Raw genomic sequence first — 18,970 nt, 5'->3', positions numbered from 1 at the left:
TAACAATGAGAATCTGTATACAACACTATATCATATCTACCCAGCACTGATCCTAATGCTATATCTGCAGTATCTTTAGTGGCATAGTGTGTCAGTGTCAGGTGTAGACCTCTATCCCAATACTGAAGGTCCTAGAATCAGGTCAGCTGACTACAGATGAGCAAAGGCAAAGCAATCTTATTAACAACAACCAACTGTGGTAAAAGTAGTAAATCTGGAGAGAATCAAATTAGCTTCATATTGAGAGAGAAAAAAAAGCAACTGCAAAGTTCACCAAAGTGAACAAAATACAGCTGTACCTTGCCGTTCATCAACGTAAACCTATGAATATGTTTAATGCAAATATCTTGGAACACAAAAATCTCAGTTTGCTTTGCAGAATTACAGTATGTTTTAAAGCTGTATATCTGAAGACATTGTTGTGAATGTCCTGTAAATGCAGCAGTAGATTTGAGAACAGGAATGATGAGATTTAGGTAATGAGACAGAAAGAGGGAGAGTATTAACCATGAACCAGCAGAATCAAACTGCCTCAAGTGTGTGTATCTTACAATATTGCTAGAACGGTCACACTCAAATCAATCAATGTTGCTTCACAAGATGCATGCAAACATATTAGACCTTTACATTACTAGAAACCTGTTACATGTGATGCCAAGGATTTACAATAACAACTTTGGCAAAAAGGAATGTGTTCAGAACTGATTAATAACGCAAAATCAATTTATGACATGATAAATTACTATTTCAGCGTCAATCCGATTTTTAGAGTTGGAAAACAGTATCTACAGAGAATGTTTAATAACACTTGTAGTTAACATTTGAAATCAGGTTTAATATTACTGTAAAATGACTTGAGATCATTACACATGATGAATAATCAAATGTGCCATTGCTGGCCAGCTGTAGCTCATTTCAAATACTCCTCTATTTGCTATACAAAGTGCATTTTATGCCAATTTTATGTAGTGTTTGTAATATCATTCCATTTCAGATGAAGCGTTTTGGTCAAAACTGTTTTGTAGCACTGTATCATGTGCGCAATTTCAGACAATCTCGACTGCAAAACCTAGTGCATTTATACAGCTCTTGCTTAAATCGATAGCAATTACAAATCTTGCCTGTTTGATTTCTGGAAGGTGACGATGTTACAGAAGCAGATGTTTTGCAGTTAACTATAGCTTTTTTTCTGATTATATTGACATTTGAAACCAACAGGAAATCATCTTTCATTCTTAAATTGGTAAATGTCAAAAGGTAGTCAGATTTCCAAGTCATATTTTACGTCATATATAATTTTTTTTTTTTTTTTTTTATGTTTTTTTTTTTTTTTTATGCACAAGAAAACTGTAAAGTACAAATACTTCACAATTTAAAATAAAATATGAATATTTATTTTTGAGAGGGTGCTCAATTATCTTAATACTAATGCAGTTAATATTCTATAATGATCCTAAAAATTTGATTAATTTTCTTTATGAAATATTAACAGAAATTGTTTAGAATTTCTTATTTTGCAGCAAAATATGACTCAGATGTAATATTCTAGACAGGTTTCATGAGATTTAAATATCAATAAACTTTCTACATTTACAGACAGAATGTAGTGGTTGGTCACTATATATATATATAAAACAAAAGTGTGCAAAGACAAAGAGAGGCATCTGCCTCTTAGTGTAGCAGACAGTCAGGACTGACTGAGACGGTAGTGTAGGCATAATGTAACGGGACAGAACTCTGTGAGAGGGGTAAACAGGGATGAGGTAGGGGCTCTTTTGTTCCAGAGGAAAATCAGAAGGCTCCCAAACTGCTGTAAAAGGCAATTACTTTACAGTTCAGTATAAGTTATAGACAAAAATAAAGAAGAGAACATCTAAATGTTGCACATTCATTTGCATGAGGAAATGAGAGAATCTCCTCTTTTGGAAGATACATTAAATCCATTTCAGACTATACACATATCTATTTTTGGCCATTCATCTAATCCCCAAATATCACTTCTCTGTTTTACAGAAAGCAGCATTATAAACATTTGGAAAAAAAACAAAACATCTGTGCTATATTGTGCCACAAAGGTGTCACTGATGGTGCAGTTAGTGTTAGTATTATTGTCTTCATATATGATGTCATAGTTTTGTTATTCTCATATTAATAATGTGCTCACAGTTTACATTCACTCTGGAAATCTGAGCCCATAGAACCTCCGGAGCTAATAAAGCCACACAAATTCCTGTTAACAAGCTATTTTTTCTGTTTTACAGAATAGCCCACTTGTTCCATGCTCGCTTAAAGCAAATTTGTAAGTAAGCTCATTATTCGAAAGCAAAGCCCTAAATAAATACTTTGGCTCCCTTAGCGAAGGGGTACTTCCTTTATGTGCTCGAGTCTTTCCAAAGTGTCCATTTCAGTCCTTCTCGCTGTTCTCCGGTCAAGGCTGTTTCTTTCACTTTGAAGTGATTGCATTATTTACATTTTTTGTGGATGATGATGATGATGAAAATGGTGTATGTGTGTGTTCTTGTTGAAGTCTCAAACCTCAGTAAGGACTCGTGGTAGTGTGCTTATGTGTGTGTGTGTGTGTGTGAGTGAGAGAGAGTGCTGTGGTCAGATCCCAGTCCTGTCGCTGTAGAAAGGCGTTACGTGGAACATGTAGCAGTGAGTGCAAACTCTCACCGGTTTCATCTGACCGTATCTAGGCAACGGGGCTGAGTGTGATGAGCAGCGGGAACAGAAGATCTGCAATGAAACATCATCTCATTAGGATCGGAATCATGTTACGAGCCCCTGCTCTGCTTTTCTTTTTTTCACTAATTGGATGTACTGTGTATATTTATTATGCATATCTAAATACAAACACATGCATGTTTATATTTAAGAAAAATATGTTTATATATTAAATATATTTATATATAATATAAATAATGTATATGCATGTAAATATTTTCTAAATATATACTGTGTGTGTGTGTATTTCTATATGCTAATATCTCTGTCTTGAAAGAATTCTAAGATAAAATTGGTTTCTCTATGGAGAAAATGAATGGGATTTTATGTCTGGAAATGACTGTACTCTACTCTATTCTGACAAGGGCTTGAAGATGGACTGCTGTACCTTTCCACAGCTCCTGCAGTGATGTTTCCTTCTGATGACTGTAAATGGTGCTTTACATGCAATGCAGGAATTGCAGGCCTCATCTGGTACCCATTCGGGAAGGTCTGATGTTAAAACAAAGAACAGAGAGAAATTTCTGTCAGGTGTTGTAGGCGCTGTCCGTTTATCTTCTTATATTAGCATTGCTCTGAAACCTAGTACCATGCTTTGCTGTTTGTAATAGTTGTAATATTTCCCTTCCAAATGTGCATTCTGAATAATATATTTCCCTCACTAACCTGCCGAGGTCCAGCACTTGACCCCCTTACGAAAACATTATCATTTGTATAAACACAATGGTTAAACTATGGTTAATGTAGCGAAATGCAGGTTAATTGGTAGTTACTATGGTTTTGAAAAATGACAGAATAGTGACATCATATACATATAAATAAAGGTTCATTCTGATCTTATTCATCAGATCTCGCACACACTGCAGCGTCGTGATTACTAGTTTAGAGCACTGACACCTGGTGGTCAAACAATCATGTATGTTTACAAGCCACCGCTTTCTCGGATCGATTGTATTGGATTAAAACTTAAAGTTCTGTTTGGAAGTTGTGTTCACAATAATCATCACAATATCTCTTCTCCTGTCTCTGAAACGTCCGGATTTTGAAATCATCCCATGGACTCACATATTAATAAACATTTAAGTCAACTTGATGATTACAGCACATTGAAAATATACATAACCGGAAATAACTGGGCAGTATATTGTCTTCAAAGAAATTACTGCAATAGAAAAACCTGTTCACATATTATGGCTATATGGTGTATCTTAAAACTTTTTGAAAAATGTATATAGAGCAAGAATATAACGCTTTACATTGTCTAGATAGGCAGCTTTCTAGGGCTGAATTCAATTATGCCTACTTCCCTATAATACAGAGCACACAGAGATCAAGTGACAATCAGTATGATCTAATTCATAAAAGATGGGTAACCTACACACTTTCATTCTACATAGTCACAGTTTTTAACAGTCACAAAGTACGTTCTTGTCAAAAAAAAGTGCCAAGTCAGAGACTATGTAATTTCAGAGCCAGCCTTGGTTTTGGAACAGAGTCGTATCACGTATATCAAAATAAAAAGGCTCTTCATATTGTGAGCACATAGGTGGTGTACTGAACTAACCTTCAAACTGACCCTCTCGGGCTTTGGCAGCGAGCTCTGATGAAGAGATGGTCTCTTGACAGAGAGCACAGTCTTCCAGTACAGCACTGCCCAGACATGGACCTGAGGTGCATAACAGACAGCAGATTAAACCGATGACGTCTGACATCGAGTGATAAAAACATGCGGTTTACAGTATCTGTATTTCAGAAGTGTGACTACCAACCTTTCTTGGGCTTTTCAGTGTCCCCTTGGTCGGATTTTGTAGCCATGACCTCAAACAGAGTCTTTAAGATGCTTCGCAGGTCACTCGCATAGTTTGTTTGCAACTGATCAGCCACACCCAGATATTTGAAAGACGGCAAATATATTGTTTTACAGCTCTAGATATCCATAGAGTTTACATTGCATTTAGTAGATTACACTTCACAGTGATACTAGCACCTTTTATAAACAGTGTTAATGTAGTAGGGCTGTCAAACGATTAATCACATCCAAAATAAAAGTTTGCAATTACATAATATATGTACACACACACACACACACATACATGTATATATAAAAAAATATTAAATATAATTTTTTTTTATAAATATAAACATTTTAAATGTAAATGTAAACTTTTTCTTGAATATATACACATGCATGTGTGTATTTATATATACATAATAAATATAAACAGTACACATACATAAATTATGCAAACACAAACTTTTATTTTGGATGTGATTAATCGTTTGTCAGCCCTGCCATGTTGTATGCATGTGCACTTAGTAGGATACATGTTACACTTAGCAGGCAATAACAAAATGTTAAGTGTTAAACAATATAACTGGATGTGAATTATAAGACTGGATCTTATAAAAGAGTCAGGAAATGCAAACTAGGTTTATGGCGTTCTGGTGTACATTTACACTGTGTAATACAGTAGAAAAAGATTACCAAGCAAAACCTTCATCAGACTACAAATCTCACACGGCATTAGGTAACACACCTGATATGCAGACAAAAAGGCGATGGATGAGGTCACTACTGCTATGGAAACGTGAGCGAATTTTGTTGTGAGCAGCAAGTTTGGCAGCTTGCAAAGCCACTTGAATCTCCTGATGATCGAGATCCTCAGACATGTCCGAGCTGGTTGTCAGGCTACTGACAGGAATGAAAGGGAAGATTATTAGGTTAAAAATAAAGTAATAATATTAACATTACTAATAAAACTAATAACAAATCTATTCTATGATATAATTTTATTGTGTTCGATCTTTATAAAATGAACAACAGTAATTAAAAAAATAAATAAAGTGTATTATTTGATGATTTTTTATTTTTTAAGTTTTACAAAGAAATGAAGTGTCTGTAATTATTATGGTAGGTTTATTTTAACGGATAGACACAGAATACAAACCAAAAAAATTCCATAAACACATTATATAAAGGTTAGAAATTGATTTGCATTTCAGTGAGTGAAATAAGTATTTGATCCCCTACCAACCAGCAAGAATTCTGGCTCCCACAGATAGGTTATGTGCTGATGTGGAACACAGATCAGTCCTGTCACTTTAAGAAGTTACTCCTAATGTCAGCTCGTTAGGTGTATAAGACACCTGTCCATCTGTATCTTCCATTCCAACCTCTCCCACCACCACGGGCAAGACCCAAGAGCTGCCAAAGGATGTCAGAGACAAGACTGTAGATCTACACAAGGCTAGAATGGGCTTCAAGACCATCAGCAAGAAGCTGAGGAGGAGACAACTGTTGGTGCGATTATTCGAAATGGAAGAAATACAAAATAACCATTAATTGGCCTCGGTCTGGAGCTCCGTGCAAGATCTCGGCTCATGAGGTAAGGATGATCATGAGAGAGGTGAGGGATCAGCCCAGAACTACACGGGAGGAGCTTGTTAATGATCTTAAGGCAGTTGAGACCACAGTCACCAAGCAAAACATTGGTAACACACTACGCCGCAATGGACTGAAATCTTGCAGCACCTGCAAGGTCCCCCTGATCAAGAAGACATGTACAGGCCCGTTTAAAGTTTGCCAATGAACATCTAAATGATTTAGAGAAGGCTTGGGAGAAAGTGCTGTGGTCAGATGAGAGCAAAATTGAGCTCTTTGGCATTAACTCGACTCGCCGTGTTTGGAGGGAGAGAAATGCTGACTATGACCCCAAGAACACAATCCCTACAGTCAAGCACGGAGGTGGAAACATTATGCTTTGGGGCTGTTAATCTGCTAAGGGTACAGGACGACTTCACCGCATTGAGGGGCACATCGACAGGCCACGTACTGTAAAATCTTGGACGAGAACCTCCTTCCCTCAACCAGAACACTGAAGATGGGTCATGGATGGGTCTTCCAGCATGACAATGACCCGAAACATACCGCCAAGGCAACAAAGAAGTGGCTCAAGAAGAAGCACATTAAGGTCATGTGGCCGAGCCCGTCTCCAGACCTCAATCCTACAGAAAACCTGTGGGGGGGAGCTGAAACTTAGATTTGCCAAACAACAGCCAAGAAACCTTGAGGATCTGTAAAGAGCAATGGACCAAAATGCCTTTTGAGATGTGTGCAAATCTGGTGACCAACTACAAAAAACATCTTACCTCTTTGCTTGCCAACAAGGATTTCTGCACCAAGTACTAAGTCATGTTTTGCTTGAGGATCAAACACTTCAATTTCTATGCAAATCAATTTCTGACCTTCATATAATGTGTTTTTCTTTCTGAATTTTTTGGTTGCTATTGTGTCTCTATATGTTAAAATAAACCAACCTTAAAAATTACAGACCCTTTATTTCTTTGTAAGTGGGCAAACTTACAAAATCAGCAGGGGATCAAATAAATATTTTCCCCACTGTAAGTAATTACATGATTCAAAACAGGGTCAAAATTACCATCCTTCCAAAAGAAAGAATTTCACATAATTGAGTTAATCCAGAAAGTGTGACCCTATGGCTGAGGGAACACTATGGGATTTGTGCAACAGCTTACTGGACTCACAGGGAAAATTTTAGGACTTTTAGGATATTCACACTGATGTTAAAAGAACATTTCTGAAAAAGATATATACTTTTCCCCCAGCAAAAGTGGTGTTTTTTCAAGGTGCTGTTATATGGATGCTAAAATGTAATTATGCATTACGCGTATGAGTTTAATGCAGTCGAGGGTGATAACCAGGGCATTGTTATATGCAACAAGATGTTGTTTATAGCATTGTTATTTCGGTTGTCAAACAGTCAAAAGAACCCATCCCCAGAGTCCCCAACTTCAACCAAAGCTTTAAATGCTGCTTTTTAAGAATACATTAAATCAGATCAAGCATTTGAGAGTCAAATGCTAACATCATACTCTACTGCCTGTGGTGAAAGGCAGTGATATGAGCTAATAAAACATTGCTGTGTTTGTTTGAACAGCTCAATCAGCCCAAAACAGCACCACTGGCTTTTGGGCAGGACTACCAGTAGCAGATGGGGGGAGTTTTTTTTTTAGAAAACCTTGTTTGAAAACCAAAATTACACACTTTTACACACTTTTAAGGCACCAAAAACTAAACATAACCTATTGAGTGCTGTGTGTACAGTATGAGTCCTAAAACCTAGATATAAGTTAGCATTTTTTGTACTTCTTGTTCCATTGTGCAGAAGACAATTGTTTTTTTGGTTAAAGATATGTCTGTATTAACACGAACTCCTCATATTTACACTTTTTTCCATAGTATAAAATATGTATATAATACCTTACTAATTACTTTTTTTAAATTTACATGCATAGAAAAAGGCAGTGGAGACATTGAATTCCATCACTTTCAACAGGTAAACTCATCTACTCACTAGGTCGCTTTTGCAACCTTGTGTTATACTTATGCTCTTGTAAACTTTTAAACTTGCAGACTTGTAAATTTTAAATAAAAATTGTAGTGCTGTCAAATGATTAATCGCGATTAATCGCATCCAAAATAAAAGTTTTTGTTTATATACTATATGTATGTGTACTGTGTATATTTATTATGTATATATAAATACATACACATACAGTAAATATTTTGAAAATATTTACATGTATATACATTTATATATTTATATTCTTATATTTTATATTATATATAAATATATTTAATATATATAAACATAACATATTTTTCTTAAATGTATACATGCATGTGTTTGTAATTATATATACATAATAAATATACACAGCATACACGCATATATTATGTAAACAAAAACTTTTATTTTGGATGTGATTAATCGTGATTAATCATTTGACAGCACTAAAAAATTGATAACGTTGTTAGAACCTTAGTCATGGTGACACTGAAGTCATGTGACTGTGGTGTCTATTGCTGTTTATAGCCTTTAGCTTTTTACTTCTGCCAATTGTATTTAGGATTCAAAATTCACGAGCCTTGTGTTCAGTTGCAAAATTTATCTTGGATGTACAAACGTACAATAATTGTAAAATTTTGTTGGTTGGTTATTTTGTCGAGAGTCACGCTAATTTCCAGGTTGGAATACAACAACGCCATCCCTGCAGCACTCTATAATAACAGTGCTCACATATTCTACCATGTAGGGTTAGTTTACCCAAAAATGAAATTTACCCCATGATTTACTCAAGGCATCCTTGGTGTATATGACTTTCTTCTTTCTGACGAATACAATCAGAGTTATATTAAAAAATGTCCTGGCTTTTCCAAGTTTTATTATGGCAGTAGTTGGGTTTTATTGTTCAACAGTCCAAAAGAAGTCCTATAATGCACATCCATCCATAATAAAAAGTGCCCCACAGGTCTCCTGGGGGGGGGGGGGGTGGGGGTGAATAAAGGCCTCCTGTAGCGAATCAATGCATTTTTGTAAGAAAATATCCATATTTAAACATTATATACCGTAATCTCATCGGCGATCCAGATGGATGACATAGAACGTCAGTGTAGCGTTAACTCCAGTGAGAATATGCTAGTCTTGCGAGAACCAACATTTGTTTATATTCGATTCAATACAGGAGGCCTTTATTCACCCCCTGGAGCTGTGTGAGGCACTTTTTATTATGGATGGATGCACTTTATTGGACTTCCTTTGGACTGTTGAACAATAACACCCATACACTGCCATTATAAATCTTGGAAGAGCCAGGGCATTTTTATTATAACTCTGATTGGATTTGTCTGAAAGAATAAAGTCATACACCTAAGGATGCCTTGAGGGTGAGTAAATCATGGGCTAATTTTCACTTTTGGGTGAACTATCCCTTTGATCCATCAGCCAAAAGTTATACATGTTTACCTGGGTGTGTATGAACTTGACAAACTGCATGTAGTGACAGAAACACCATCTATGTCACTGCTGGGGACAGAACTGAGGAGGGACTCCTGAGAACTGCAGCGGACCATTGCAAAAAAAACAAAAAAACAAAAAAAAAACCCATGCGGAGCAACAGATGAAAATTAAATACAAGAACCAAAAAGAACAACCATCATAATGAAATCAACTCATATACAAAAAAGGTAACAAACAAAACATTTTCAAAAGAGTCAAATCAAGAAAACCTGATTCATATCCATAAAATGAAATTTCACACAAACCTAGTACAAACAAACCTAGAGATCTTTCTGTTATCCTCCTGTTTTCCAAAACCCTCCGATCTCCCATTAACCGTAGTGTTAGGTTGCGTCCGGCATCCTGTCTCCTGGTGGGTGCAACTAGGTCCTCCCTCTCCTTGTCCCGAGCCTCTTTCCTGAGCCAGAAGAACCCCTGGGGCGCATTTCTCACAGCAGGGATAGTGGGAACAGTCCTGACTGCCCTCATCTTCTCTCTCTTGGTTCTGCACAGAATAGTGTGGTACAGAAGGGGTGAGGTGGCCCTGAGACGGGGGCAGAGTGAGTGGTAAATGTCCATTTCCCTTCCCTGGGCTGCCAGCAACTACTGCTGACTGGAATACAGAGCTTGTAATGGTGAGCTTGTGCTTTTCAAATCCCAGTGCCATGCCCCGTCCAGCAGGCTCCATGGCATCCTCATGGTTGTCTACGCATCCGGCAGTGCAGCACACGCAGGAGTTAAGCAGGCACTGAGTGGCAACTAAAGCCCCGCCCTCACCAGGTTCAGGAACGTCAGCCAATTGAGGTACGACGACGGCCAAGTCAGTCAAGCTTGGAGAATGAGGGTTAAAAATAACCGTGGCGGACAACTTCATTCCACCGGTCCGATTGGCGATTTCATCCGCAGTCTGTACACTATCCTCTTCCTGAGACCCTTCCCAGCCGTTCACGATGGGCGACCTTTCGGAATTCCCCACAGACTCGGCTGATTGGCACTGGCAACCCAGGTTAGTGTCGTTGCTTGATTGACAGACCGTCAACCAACCGTTACATGAGGAGTCAGTCAACGGGGCGGGATGACTGTGCTCAGGGGATCTGAGGCATACAGTAGGAAGAGTAGGCTGTCCGCGGCACAGCTCGCTAGTTACACCAGACTCCAGGTCATCCATAAGAAACACTCTATCATCATCGTGGTAGGATCCCGGGACTCTCCGCGGAGATGCCTGAGTGCTGGAGGCAGCACTGGAACCTTCAAGACTACTTCCCCTATAGGGCCGAGGCCGATGGGCTGGGGACTGATTCTGACTTGGAGGGGAAAGCAGCGTAGACATTTCGTCCCCCACTTGATGCACCATCATATTAAGTTGCTCTATCTCTTCTTCATCATACTGCACAGAGCAAGCCAAGTCTGCATCTGTGGTGTCCTCCTCTTCACTCTCACTGGAGGTCTCGGGCTGCCCCTTCCTCTCCTCATCCTCCTTCCATACAGAATCTTCTTCCTGGGCTACACAAAGCGTGAGATCTACCACCTCCTCAACTCTGTCGTCTTGTTCCAGTGTCTCCAGATGGCTCTCAGGACCAGTGGAAGAGGCTGGGTCATTGGTCGACGGCATACTGGAGCCTGCAGGGAATTCTCCATCCTGGGAGATGCAGAGGCTTCGCTCCAGTGTCATGAGCTCTTCTTCTGTTAGGGTCTGCAGCAGGTCCCTGACAGGAAGAACACAATTATATGACTTATATGATAAAGGGACAGTTCATTAATTGCTGGCCTTCGTGTTGTTCCAAACCTGCAAGATCTTCGTTCATCTTTGGAACACAAATTAAGATATTTTTGATGAAATGTGACCCTGCATAGACAGCAAGGGTACTACCAATGTCAAGGCACAGAAAGGTAGTAAGGACATTGCTAAAATAGTCCATGTGACATCAGTGGTTCAAACGTAATGTTATGAAGCTACAAGAATTTGTGCGCAAAGGAAACAAAAATAACGACTTCATTCAATGATTTCTTCTTTTCCGGGTCAGTCCACTGTAATTCACAAGTTACACAAGTTTTCTTTGCACACAAAAAGTATTCTCTTAGCTTCAGAAAATAACTTTGAACCACTGACGTCACATGGACTATTTTAATGATGTCCTTACTACCTTTCTGTGCCTTGACATTTGTTTTAACGTTTTTGTATGTGGTAGTTCCCTTGCTGTCTATACAGGGTCATAAATATCTTCATTTGTGTTCCGAAGATGAACGAAATTCTTATGGGTTTGGAACATCATGAGAGAGCTGTTCAGAGCTGTTTTGGTGTGGTGTAGACATGTTGTAAGCCTTAAATACATCAAAGCTTCCAAATATCACACAATTAAATATGACCAAATCAGAGGTGTCAGAGAATGACTATTGTGAACACTAAACATACCTTATTTTTCTCATTTTTCTCAGGTGAGTAATGATAGAATTTTCATTTTTGGGTGATCCCTTTAAAATATGGATGTCAGTTCTATTCAACTAGCATAAAGACGCGTCTGTGAGATTCAAAAGTTTTCCACACGTGGAAGCGCTTTCAAAACTAAGCTACATGGACACATTCTCACAGAAATAAAGGCATCAAAGAAAATTATATTCATAATACGGCTGACAAACAATACAAAGGCAATTTTATGTGTTAAAGAAAAACTATAATCCAATGATGTACAAATAAAATCAGGCATCAAAACACTTTAGTAACCTGAAAAAGACTATTGTACACTGTTTGAATTTGATTTAATTGTGTTGCTTGTGTCCAGTGTTGACAGGTTTTGTTCTTTCAAAGATATTAGAATCAGTGACACTGTCCAGATTGAATGTGCTGCAATGAGACAGTGAAAGTTAATTGATGCCCACTCTATTTCAGACGTATTCCACGTGCCTGCGCTACTTCCGACAACAGCACAAATGGACCGTTCAGAGCTGTTTTGGTGTGGTGTAGACATGCTGTAAGCCTTCAATACATCATAGCTTCCAAATATCACACAATTAAATATGACCAAATCAGAGGTGTCAGAGAATGACTATTGTGAACACTAAACATACCTTATTTTTCTCAGCAAAGTACGAAAAGGCCGGAAGAGTTCAGACATGTCCTCTGGTTTGCGGTCGAGGTTAAGAGGCCCTTCAGAGTAGATAACAAGGCCACTAATAAGACAAAACATGACAAAAGATAGCATTACCAGGTAAGCAGACAGAAATGTATGTAAGAAAAGAGTTTGAGGTGGATTAAGAGGTTGAAAACAGATCATATCACTTACCAAACAATGGCAAGCCTAGGGATTGTAAACATGAGAGCTGGTTCATAGTCATCAATCATGTCTTGCGTGAGATATTCAAACTTTAGGGCTTGAGATGGGAAAACAAGACATTTGCTTATTAATAAATAAACGTAAATAATAAAAAAAAAGTACAATTATTTTCATGTTTCTTCCCAACTGATAACACAGTGCATCACCATGTGTATTGTATCGGGAGCTAGCAAGCGATACCCAATCCTAGATCTGAATATTCACCTTTCAACTGTCTCACAGAAGAGCACCATCACCTCCTGCTGGATGTAATACTCTTTAGGAGACTTCACAGGCACCATGGCTGACACGTAGCTACAACAGGCAACAGACAGATCCATAATATGATTACATTAATATCACATTTTGTGACATTAATGCTGCTAAAATGACAGGTTTACAAAGCTAATCTGCTGGTGTATGAAATCATTAGTACCAATAAAGCTATCTTGTAATAATTTATGAACTGTCCAGAAGCATAAAGGCACTCTAGGCATCATAATAATTATGACATCAAGGTCAAATAAGTGGAAGCAGAAATCAAAACAGCTTTTTAAGGTACCTGAGCTCAAACTCAGCGAAGAGGCTGTCAAACTGACGTAGTGCCTCCTTCATGCGGTCTGTGTAGTTGTTGAGATCTCGTAGCGCTTGGTCTCGTGTGATGTTGCGTATTTCCTCCAGGCTACGGGTGAGGTCTTTAGCTAGTGGTCTCATGGCCATGCTCTCGATTTCACGATTCATAATGATCGATCCTGCTGCCAGGCACTGGAGAGAGGAGTGAAAATAATATCATAACTGCTTCTAATGGGTTACGCCCTGTGCCACAAGTGACGGCTATGATACACTGCTGGTAAAATATTGTAATGCAATACTGTTTTTTAGTAAAGCAGATCATCAAGTTCTTTATCATCTTGTTCTACTGAAAGTTAACAAGAAAGATCTCTAGGGAAGGTGCCTTGTTCTAGAGGTAAGCAGTTAGTGTGCACTACCTCTGCCCCAAACCACAGCTGCCCGGCGAGGTTGTCATGGCGGATCTCTTCTGGGAACTTCACGCAAAAGTCTCTGTTGGCTCGGTCTTCGGGTATGCATTCATCCATGATCTGATTTATTATGTTTAACACATTGTCCTGTCCAAATATTGTGAAGAAACACGACATGCAGGGTTAGAACATTTACTTTAAAGGGTTTAAATATATTTACATTCACTATACGAATTCCCATTATCTGCTTTCAACAAATTGCCATGACTTTTCCAGGCCTAGAATTCATGATTTTAACATTCTCTGATAATTCCAGGATTTACAATTTTCCTGAGTGTGGAAAATGACCACCATTGAGAAGTCAGTAAGCTTTAACAGAAAATGTAAAAATTTAATAAGTAAATGCATTTAACTGATCAAAATATTTCCATTTCAAATAAATGCTGTTCTTTTGAACTTTCTTTTTAAATAATCCAAAAAAGTGTCACAGTTTCCACAAAAAATATTAAGCAGCACAATTGTTTTTATTAAATACTTTATTACAATGAAAATTATAATAATAATTATAATAAGAACTCATTTATTGTCATAGTCCTGTGTATTTTAGTCACGTTGAATCAATGAAAGCAGTTAAATTTTTAGTTTATTCAGCTACCACTATAGGGATTTCCCGGATTTCTTCTGCAGGGCGTATTTGGAGTTTATGCCAGAGCGCCCTCTGGCCTTCGGATGGAGATTTACTGCTGAATGTAACCGTGCTTCACTGACAAGATCCGCATGACAATCGCTGCTTTTGCCTAATTGCGACTGCAATTTCATTGCCATTTATCGTGCAGCCCTAGGAATGTGGTAGTTTAAAAAGGCTGAACACCACTACTGAGGACCTGTCCCAAATAGCACCCTAAAGCCTCACGGTCTTCCTCAGAGTCCGCACTTTCGTGACGTAATGCCGTTTTGACTGCCAGGCCTGCGGGCTCAGCAGAAGTGCACATCGAGGGCACATGGGGGCGATCATGAGCACCATTCTGAACGCTAAAATGACGAATGGGACTTAACAGACACTCGCACGCAGTGGCCACTGTAAGTCCTCAAGACCGAAAGTGCACATGAAGTGTGCCATTTGGAACAGGGCCATTGACCGCACCAGTGCGGGCTTGGCAGAAGTGCGGACTAAGGGTGCAAAACAACCCGTAAAGGGGGCACTCACGAGCACCCTTCTGAACGCTAAAATGACAAATGGGACACCCTACAGTCTCGTGGACTTAACGGACATGCGCACATGGTGGCCATTGTAAGTCCGTAAGACCACAAGTGCCCAGAAAGTGTTCCATTTGGGACAGGGCCTGAGAGTTTCTGACATTTTCAGTGAGTAAGATTTGGGATGAAGACGGATGAAGGCTTTGTTGTTGCCGGTATGCCGGAGCATGAGTTCTTGAAGCTCCGCCCTCTTCTGAAAGGGGGCCAGGAGCTCCAGCTCATTTGCATTTAAACAACAGTGCATTTTTTTGCTCATCACTAACAGTGGCAATTTTAACAAGCTATAAAAATTAGGTATCTGTGGGGTATTTTGAGCTAAAACTTCACATCACACTCTGGGGACCTCAGAGACTTATTTTACATTTTATTAAAAAGGGGCATAATAGGTCACTTTTAAAATATATTCAAATAGTAAATTCTAACAGACTCATTCTTCACCATTCCAGAATGAAAAACAAACACCTCCTGATAAAAATGACCAAACAAGACTAAGCTCTGTACTGTAAGATAAGTAAGTGAACCGGTTAACCTGGCAGGAGCGGAACTGGTTGACCAGCAATGTACACCTCTGAGGGTCCTTCCTGCCATCCAGACTGTCCAGCTCAGTGGCCACTTGGTTCAGCTCTTCATCTGCATAGTAGAACTGGGCCAGCAGCTGTGGATCTGACCTCTGTATGGAGAAAAAATAAAAATAAATAAAAGATGGTCTGAATGATCTAATCAAAGACCAGATGATCAAACAAACTAGTTCTAAAGCAAGTATGTCCTGTAGTTTGATATACCCCTGGTGCTGTATGCGAAAATATCTTAAATGCTCTTCTGATACTAAATGACTGTGGCTATAGTTGTCAGCACTGGGCCGAAGAGCATTAATGAGGATTTAGACCTTTGGACCCCTTCTGCTCCATTGGGCACTCAACAGGGAACATCCTCCATGAATTGCATTATAGACGGAACACTGTATAAGTTACAAGGTGTATTTCAAAAGCTGACGTACACTACTGCTGGGGTGGGGTCACAGTATGACTTTTTTTTTTTTAAGAAATTACTTTTATTCAGATGGAATGCATTTTTAGACGTTACAATGTCACAAAAAAAAATTATTTCAAATAAATGCTATTCTTTTGAACATCCCATTCAAACAACCTAGAAAAAAATCATTGTATCATGGTTTCCATAAAAATATTAAGCAGCATAACATATTCTGACTTCTGAGTTCTTGAGCACCCAATCAGCATATTATAATGATTTCAGATTGATCATGTGACAGTAATTTTGTTGCTGAAAATTCAGCTTTGCCATGGCAGAAATAAATTATGATCAAATTATAATAATTATTTAAAATTATAATAATTTTTCACCATATTAACGTTTTCACTGTGTTTTTGATCAAATAAATGCAGGTTTGGAGATCAGATTTTTCTATTTTTGACTAGTTCCATTTATTTTTATAATACATGTCAGTACAAAATCTCCAAAATGATACTAGAGTGCTGTGGGTGATTACCAGTGCATTGCCATGTGGTTACTAAAGTGTTCTGAGTGTTTAAATGTGTTGCTAGTCAAGAGTCCAAGTCTCTGATATTTTGATTCTTAAATATAGCCCAGGTGTCTTTAATGCAAGTCTAGGATTTGTTTTTATATTGTTTTCCACTAGGCAAAGCAAAGTTTTGTTCAATCCTCTAACCCTAAACAAAGAAATATAAAGGGCCAAGTCAGCCTTTGCAAACAACACTATCTAATAGATGAAGCCTGAGAATAGTCGAGTGTTATCTACACACTGTGATATAGTATTTGGAGTGTTTCCAGTTTGGGAAGCCTCTGTTTTCTGGACTGTGGCCGTTTATAATCTGCACATGATTTTGCCTGGAAGTGGCACGTGGCTGGGACATGGACCAGAGCTGAGTATAAGCTGATTTGAACGGGTCAGCCATATTCCCACACAGTAGAAATCAAACCACTGGAGATCAAAATCACAAGTGTGGAACAAAATATTTCTGTTGCACAGGAAACTACTTGGCCTATACAAAAAATAAGCAATCATACTGTTTCGCTTTGGGTGACTATTTGGGTTGTATACATTAACAGACTTAAAAGTGATAAAAATGATGTCCGCATAAAGGTTTATGGTTACAGTAGAGTTGTAAAATAAAGTCAACTCTAATAATGAGGACCAATGTCAAGTAATGCACTAACAGTGACATACTTTTCTAAGCCTCAATCAAACATCTTGAATATTTTATCAAAGACAAATGTTTTTCTATATAACTAATTTTGTAAAAATCTGTTTATTTTAGTGAGGGCCTGACACTGCAGCAGTTAATTCCTGATGACAACAACAGGCATGTTTGTGAAGAATGTCTCCAAGTGAGTCACAGTCTATTGAGCTAGAACTGCACCCATGGGCCAAGGCTTCTTTGACAATGAGTGTCAAGGGATACCTTGGGTTTAATTCCAATGAAACACTCTTCTGCTCTAACATCCGGTTAGACACATTACCAAAAATGGACTGAAAAGTGACCTTAATTTCTCACAGAAAGTCTTTAATGCATTAAACATCAGTTGACAACAAAACAATTGCATCAGTTGCCCAAAGTGTGGATTGCAAGAATCTTTCACAACTAAACACAATGTTAACTATAGTGGAAATTTAAGTTTTAGATGCGTAAAATACAAATTGCTGACAGCAGGAAAGTTTTGGGCCCCACAAAGGCAAATTAAACATCATCAAAATCCAAACACAGCTGAGAAGAGCCAATATACAGAAACAAATCTGAGGCAATATTAATAAATGTTTTCACACTGCATATTTTAACAAAGAATATAATTAACTAGCTGCCAGCATAGGTCTGTAAACGTCTCTAGACATAAATGTTGGCATATGATGTCCAAAACTGCTGTTAAGGTAGGCAGGTCACATTGTATGACGATCAAAATGCTGTCTATGTAGGCAGCTCGCATCATGTGATGCCAAAATAGCTGTTAAAGAGCTTGTATTATTATACGACGGCCCAAAATGCTGTGTAGGTAGGCTGCCCGCATCATATGATGTCTCGAATGCTGTCTAACTAGACAGCTCGCTAGGTTTTGAAACACATACACTTAATAATAAATCTATATGTTGAGTATTTTTTTAAACTGAACTGATGGCAAGCTTACCTTTGGCTTATAAAGCCACTTTCGGAACCGATTCATCATTGGTCACCTCGCCAGTTTAGCGACCGTTCCGTACCAAACCCGAACCGGACCTTTAAACCCGCACACACACAAACACAAACGCACAGCTAGCGAGCTAAGCTAGCGCCTGCTCTTTAACAAAGCCGCGCTGACAGTGTTAAGTACAGGCCAAAAAACAAACACGGGCAGTGTTAATCCACTATTAGTTAATCACGGGCTCGGACTCTACCCTTATATCCAGCAGGCGAGCGGGTGTCTTTGTCCCCAAACACACGGACTGCTCATGACTAAGCTCTTGAGCTAGCGCTCAGTGTGACTACGGAAGTTGCGCCGCTTGACTGAATGGGGTTGCCAAACACTCCGCGTTATTTATTTATTTATTTTATTTTATTTATTATTATTATTTCTAAATTATTTAGTAGCCTATATTTGTTTTTATCAATGTTTTTTTTAAATAAATAAACACATAATGAAAAAAAAAATACTTCCATCATGTCATCCACATCAATCTTTTTATTATTTTTTACACGTCACACATTTATTTAACTTTACTTTTTTGTGTGTAAAGCGCTTTACGTTACTAAACTGCTATTTAAATTGATTTTTATTATCATTAATATTATTTTTTTCACTAAATGTTTAATTTTTGGACAAAAGAGAA

The 18,970-nt window shown here is 38.3% G+C and overlaps 1 protein-coding gene across 7 annotated transcripts; it reads right to left on the bottom strand.

The window, feature by feature from the left end:
• Positions 1 to 1,620: 1,620 nt before the first annotated feature.
• zfyve28 (zinc finger, FYVE domain containing 28) lies at positions 1,621 to 18,657 on the bottom strand. 7 transcript variants are annotated; one of them, XM_042742782.1, is made up of 14 exons: positions 18,292 to 18,657; positions 15,662 to 15,802; positions 13,885 to 14,022; positions 13,458 to 13,660; positions 13,120 to 13,210; positions 12,866 to 12,954; positions 12,651 to 12,752; positions 9,851 to 11,290; positions 9,552 to 9,644; positions 5,262 to 5,416; positions 4,494 to 4,610; positions 4,289 to 4,390; positions 3,113 to 3,216; positions 1,621 to 2,736 (listed from the first exon to the last, which is right to left on the bottom strand). In XM_042742782.1, the coding sequence occupies exons 1-14, from the start codon at positions 18,328 to 18,330 to the stop codon at positions 2,605 to 2,607; spliced, it is 2,946 nt and encodes a 981-aa protein (XP_042598716.1). In that variant the 5' UTR covers positions 18,331 to 18,657; the 3' UTR covers positions 1,621 to 2,604. The 7 variants fall into 7 exon arrangements, with proteins under 7 accessions (XP_042598716.1, XP_042598717.1, XP_042598718.1 ...); XM_042742783.1 differs by having other exon boundaries at positions 5,262 to 5,413; XM_042742784.1 differs by having other exon boundaries at positions 9,866 to 11,290.
• Between the last annotated feature and the right edge of the window lie 313 nt (positions 18,658 to 18,970).

The sequence above is a fragment of the Cyprinus carpio genome, chromosome B17 (assembly GCF_018340385.1).
Source record: "Cyprinus carpio isolate SPL01 chromosome B17, ASM1834038v1, whole genome shotgun sequence".
Classification (NCBI taxonomy): Eukaryota; Metazoa; Chordata; class Actinopteri; order Cypriniformes; family Cyprinidae; genus Cyprinus; species Cyprinus carpio.
Note: the sequence above shows the minus strand (reverse complement) of the source record. Positions and strands in the feature narration are given on the sequence as shown.